This window comes from Mandrillus leucophaeus, unplaced genomic scaffold (assembly GCF_000951045.1).
Source record: "Mandrillus leucophaeus isolate KB7577 unplaced genomic scaffold, Mleu.le_1.0 Scaffold17, whole genome shotgun sequence".
Classification (NCBI taxonomy): domain Eukaryota; kingdom Metazoa; phylum Chordata; class Mammalia; order Primates; family Cercopithecidae; genus Mandrillus; species Mandrillus leucophaeus.
Window position 1 is genome coordinate 6,547,931 of NW_012101698.1, and position 5,996 is coordinate 6,553,926.

Below are 5,996 nucleotides of genomic sequence, written 5' to 3' on the forward strand. Positions count from 1 at the left end.
AATGACAGCTGTTCCTCACTGTGTTCTCCACCATCATCTGAGTGAATGCTAATAACCCGCTGACCACCCGGGGCCTGTGTAACACAGACGGTCAAGCCATGCAAGGAGGATGGCATCATCATTTCGTTCCCAGGGGACTGTGACAAAGCAAGACAGCTAAGGAGCTGTGGAGGACTGGTGCCTACCTGATGACACGAGTGTGGCCTTGTAAGGTTGTGCCAACTTCCCCACTGCCGTCTTTCCACTTGTAAAGGTCCACCCGTTGGTTGCTCTGAAAAGAAGGGAAAGAAGGCCGCAGGCAAATACGTTGGTATATATGCTCTTGCCCCAATCAGCTTAAGGCGGAAGAGGAAGCCAGGGATCTCACGCATGGCAGAGATCCTTCAGGCTGAACTTTTCTTTGAAAAGCCATCAGGAATAAGTACAATTAACATTAGCTTGAGCTAACTTCAGCTCAGTATGTAGGTCTGTGAATCTCAAAATGGAAAGGCAGGACTATCTTAAGAGACACATCTTGAACAGTCACAGCTGAACTGAAGGTGCAGAAACACTTCTGCACATGAGCTTCATAGGCCAGGAAAATGTCCCGGCCACTGGAGGAACCTCCTCCCTCTGAAGGTCACACTCGTCTCCCCAGCTGCTGGTATACTGGATGTCTCCAGCTCACCCTTCCATGATCAAATGGCCAGAGTCCACCTACCACAGGTTTTTTTTTTTTTTTCTTGAGATGGGATCTATATTGCCCATGCTTTTCTAGAACTCCTGAGCTCAAACGATCCCCTTGCCTCAGAGTCCAGGATAGCTGGGATAAGGTGTGAGGAGTGAAGACTGCACCATCACAACTGGGTCCTATGACACTTTAAAACCAGAGGTGCATAAGAGAGAAAAAAGAGGCTGGGCGTGGTGGCTCATGCCTGTAATCCCAGTACTTTGAGAGGCTGAGGCAGGAGGACTGCTTGAGCCCAGGAGTTCAAGACCAGTCTGGGCAACATAGCCAAATCACATCTCTACAAAAAAAATTAAAAATTAGCCAGTCATGGTGGTGCATGCCTGTGGTCTCAGCTACTCGAGAGGCTAAGGTGGGAGGATCGCTTGAGCCTGGGAGGTCGAGGCTACAGTAAGCTGTGATTGTGCCACTGTACTCCAGCCTGGGTGACACAGCAAGACCCTATCTCAAAAAAAAAAAAAAAGAAAGAAAGAAAAGAAGAAAGACCATCAAAAGGGTGTCCTAGAAGGCAAAATTATTTAACATTCCTTGAAATATGCCTGTATTTAATTTCATAAAGAGTTAAGCAGAAAGTGACAGGGAAAATGGACCGGAAGAAACCACAGCTACAATAGAAAAATAACTTCTATCAAAGTACATTTCACTTAAATATATAACAAAACAGCAAAGGCTCCCTACATACCATGAGTTTATGAAACACACTGAAAGTGATAAAGATTACTAATAGGCTGAGAACAATGGCAGGCCACTTAATAATTTTCGAAATGATATATATGTAATAGACTGTCATTTTAGCTCAGAGACAGATGTATAAAATTCTGAGATTTTTATCCTGAAATACCAGTTTCCAAACTGAAAAAGGTAAGATTCTTGTGAAAAGGTTAGGATTCAAAATAGCTTCCAACGGGAACAGGAATGAAAAGAAAAGTCCCCTCATCTTCTGATAATTTTCCCTGCCGTTTTTGGAGGGTCTGCTAGTGCCAGTCCACCTTAACGCATCTGGCCTCTGTCCTCCCCCAGCACACGCCACAGTGGGTATCATCACCCACATTATAGATGAGGCAAGCAAGGCTCAGAAAATTGTGGGGCCTCTCAAGATAAAAGACAGAATGTTAAAACTAGGACTTGACCTCAGATTTCCCTAACTAAAGCTTTCTCAAAAGGTTTTCTTCCAGCCAGGGGCAGTGGCTCACGCCTGTAATCCCAGCACTTTGGGAAGCTGAGGCAGGCAGATCACTTGAGGTCAGGAGTTAGAGACCAGCCTGGCCAACATGGTGAAAGCCCGTCTCTATTTAAAAATACAAAAATTAGCCAGGTGTGGAGGCACGTGCCTATAGTCCCAGCTACTTGGGAGGCTGAGGCACAAGAATTCTTTGAACCTGGGAGGTGGAGGCTGCAATGAACTGAGATGGCGCCACTGCACTCCAGCCTGGGCAACAGAGCGAGACTCTGTCTCCAAAAAAAAAAAAAAAAGTTGCCTTCCAACCAAGAAAAAAGAACAGATAAACTTCATTAAAATTAAAGCTTTTGTGCATCAAAGAACACTGTCAAGAATGTAAAAAGACAACCAACAAAAGGGGAGAAAACATTTGCAAATCATATATCTGATAAAGATCTAATATCCAGAATATATAAAGAACTCCTACGATTCAACAGCAAAAATGCAAACAACCCAATTCAAAAAAGGGCAGAGGTCTTGAATAGACATTTCTCAAAAAAAAAAGGCATATGCGTGGCCAATAAGATACTCAACATCCTTAGTCACTGGGGAAATGTAAATTAAGACCACAATAAGGCCGGGTGCAATGGCGCACGCCTGTAATTCCAGCACTTTGGGAGGCCGAGGTGGGTGGATCACCTGAGGTCAGGAGTTTGAGACCAGCCTGACCAACATGGAGAAACCCTGCCTCTACTAAAAATACAAAATTAGCCGGGCATGGTGGTACATGCCTGTAATCCCAGCTACTCGGGAGGCTGAGGCAGCAGAATCACTTGAACCCCGGAGGTGGAGGTTGTGGTGAGCCGAGATCGCGCCACTGCACTCTAGCCTGGGCAACAAGAGTGAAACTCCAGCTCAAAACAAACAAACAAACAAACATAGTAAAGTACCACTTCACACCTTCACATCCACTAGGATGGCTACAATTTTTTAAAAATACAAAAAATAAATTTTGGAGAAGATGTGGAAAAATTGGAACTCTGTGCATTGCTGATGGGAGTTTAAAAGGTTTAGCAACTGTGAAAATAGTTTGGTGGTTCCCTCCAAAAGTTCAACACAGAATTACCATATGACCCTGCAATTCCACTCTTAGGTGTATACCCAAAAGAAGTGAAAACAAGTACATCCACACATATGTTCATGCCAGCTCTAGTCAATAGCCAGTCAAATGTCCTCTGATGGATGGACAGCTAGATAAATAATTACACAATGGAATATTATTCACTCATAAAAAGGAATGAAGTTCTGATACCTGCTATAACATGGATGAACTTCAAAACATTATGCTAAGTAAAAGAAGTCAGACACAAAAGACCACTTATTTTATGATCTCATGTCTATGAAAGATCCAGAATAGATCAATCCATTGAGACAGAGCGCAGACTGGTGGTTGCCACGAGTTGCAAGGGAGGGAGAAATGGGGAGAAACTGCTTAATGAGTAAAGGGTTTTACCCTGGAGGGATAGAAATGCTTGGGAATTGGATAGAGGTGGTGATTATACAACACTGTGAACGCAGTGAAGGATACTGAATTGTTCACTTTAAAATGATTAATTGTGAAAGAACAAATTTTAAAAAGGCTGTCTTTGTTAGCACTCCCGAACAAATGCAGTGTTAATCCACGGAATACAACTACTGAGGCGTCAGTCTAAACCAAAGGTTCCCAATCAGAGGTGATTTCGCTTCTGAGGACACCTGACAGTGTCTGGAGACATTTTTGATTGTTATAACAAGGGGAGGGGAGGATACTACTGAGATCTAGCAGGTAGGTCCAGGGATGCTGCTGAACTTCCTACAATGCACAGGACAGCCCCCACCACAAAGAGTGACCCAACAAGCCAGTAGTGCCAAGGTTAAAAAATCCTGGGCTAGATGATCAGGGGCTGAGGGTGAGAGGGGAATAAGAGGCCCAAGGTATAAACCAACTAAAAGAGCTCCTTCTATCACCCAGGAGAGAGGCTGAGAGTAGAAAGGCAGGAAGACTGACTATCCCTTTCTCTTTCAGAATAGCCCTGAAAATCAGCGCAACCTCAGACATCCACAGTTAAAGGCAGATCCTATTTTGGAAACAGCTTTGGAAGGGCGGCTTTCTGTTCCTTCTCAAGCTGACAAAGTTGCTCTTCTTTCTTTGCTCAGATGCTTTCCTTCCGCAGACTGCCTTTCCTGACAAGAACAGACTGAGACAGGCTGTACAGTGGTCCTGCCCCTGGTGAATCAGAAGGATTCCTTTAAATACTCTCCTGCCAGCCCAATGCAAAAAGAGCAAAAAGTTTAGATCTCTCATTATTCTAGAATACAATGTGACACAGAATCTGGAGAAAGATGCCAGAGAGGTTCTAGTCCAGAATCCTTTTGTATAAAGAAAAGATTTTTGTATTAGAAAACCTAACAAAACTTATACATGTTTTCCCAAGGGAAAAAAATCACACATAAACAGGCACATAAAATTTGATGGGGTTAACGAAATCTAATGATTCCCAACCAAGGAAGAATCCTTTCCTTTGAATGGAAGGGTAGGGGAAGTCTTCTGATCCCTCGGAAAGCAATGAAGGTCAACTCCACACCAGCTCCCCAGTTACCCTCCTTAGAATGTTTTTCAAAGTCATCTGCCATTTGGCCGCTGGCTAGTTACATTGCTGCTGATGAAACAGGTTCTCATCACTCACAGAAATGGATGCATCTGCCTGTTTCCCTTTCAAAATCTGGATTCAGTCCCTAGAAATACAAGGCCTGACACCGATGGGACCAGCGAGCATTCCCACATATATTTAATATGTAACTTGCCTCTGTCTTTCTTTCAGAACCATCCAAACCTCTTTTCCAACTGAGCAATGAGGACTGCACTCTCTTCTCTACACAGGACATAGATCGGCCAGCCCCAGATGACACATTTAACAGCATTCTCCTGTATTCCTTAAATAAGCTCACCGAAGCTGCAAAATAGTGTGCAAAGCTGTCATGAGGATTCCACTGCACAGCTCCAATGTCCCATTTGCTCTGGCGAGAGATCTTTCGGTGACCTTCGAAAGGGGCATCCAGATTGACGATGTACAAGAATCTGCGGCTAGAGACCAACATCAACATTGTAATAGTATAAAAGCACAACATCATTAGCATTAGGATAGAAAAGCACAATTGGAATTGCATACAATTTGCAAGCAGTGCTCCAAAAAACCCAAACACATATGGCATTTATTTACTCTGAAAGGCAAAGAAGTGACAAGAGTAACTCAAGATGGCTGTCACACAAAGAGAAGAAGTGTCCCTGTGACAGTCCTACCTCCAGAGATGGCCTTCCCTACCACATCCATTCATGAGAGTCTGGCCTTCTCCCGGGATTCATCTCCAACTCTCCCAGCCTTTCCTCATGCCCCAGCCAGGGTTAATTACTAAACTAGTTAATTCCACATTACTCCCGCTGCATAGTTTGCATTTTGACCGCAGCATTTATCTTGTAGCAGGACTACTAATTTAAGGCTCTTGTCCTGAGTCAACTAAGTGTTCAAAGAACGAACCATGTCTCGAGTATCTTTTGTTTTTTTTTTTTTGAGACAGAGTCTCGCTCTGTCACCCAGGCTGGAGTACAGTGGTACGATCTCGGCTCACTGCAACCTCCACTTTCCAAGTTCAAGTGATTCTCCTGCCTCAGCCTCCCGAGTAGCTGGGTTTACAGGCACCCGCTATCGCACCTAGCTAATTTTTGTATTTTGTGTAGAGACGGAGTTTCACCATGTTGGCCAGGCTGATCTGGAACTTCTGACCTCAGGTGATCCACCCGCCTCAGCCTCCCAAAGTGCTGGGATTACAGGCATGAGCCACCGTGCCCGGCCGTCTTGAATATCTTTGTATGCTTCACATCACTAGGCACAGTGCTCAGCACTCAACAAATGTGAGTTAAATTAAACGTATCACTTATTATTAAGCCAAAATCCTGTAGAAGCAGAAAATCTCAAAATTCCCCGTACTACTCCCTGGTCAAGAAAACTAAACTAAATCTATCAGGAGGGTTACAATTTCCCCGTACTACTCCCTGGTCAAGAAAACTAAACT

General features: G+C 44.0%; 1 protein-coding gene across 1 annotated transcript in view; it reads right to left on the reverse strand.

The window, feature by feature from the left end:
* The window catches only part of WDR59 (WD repeat domain 59), a 152,038-nt gene that overhangs the window by 103,581 nt on the left and 42,461 nt on the right, over positions 1–5,996 (reverse strand). Inside the window, exons 3-4 of the mRNA XM_011976799.1 lie at positions 4,875–5,010; positions 186–271 (exon numbers count right to left, since the gene is read on the reverse strand). Of these exons, the coding sequence (XP_011832189.1) occupies positions 186–271; positions 4,875–5,010 (222 nt within the window). The remainder of the gene's footprint in view (positions 1–185; positions 272–4,874; positions 5,011–5,996) is intronic.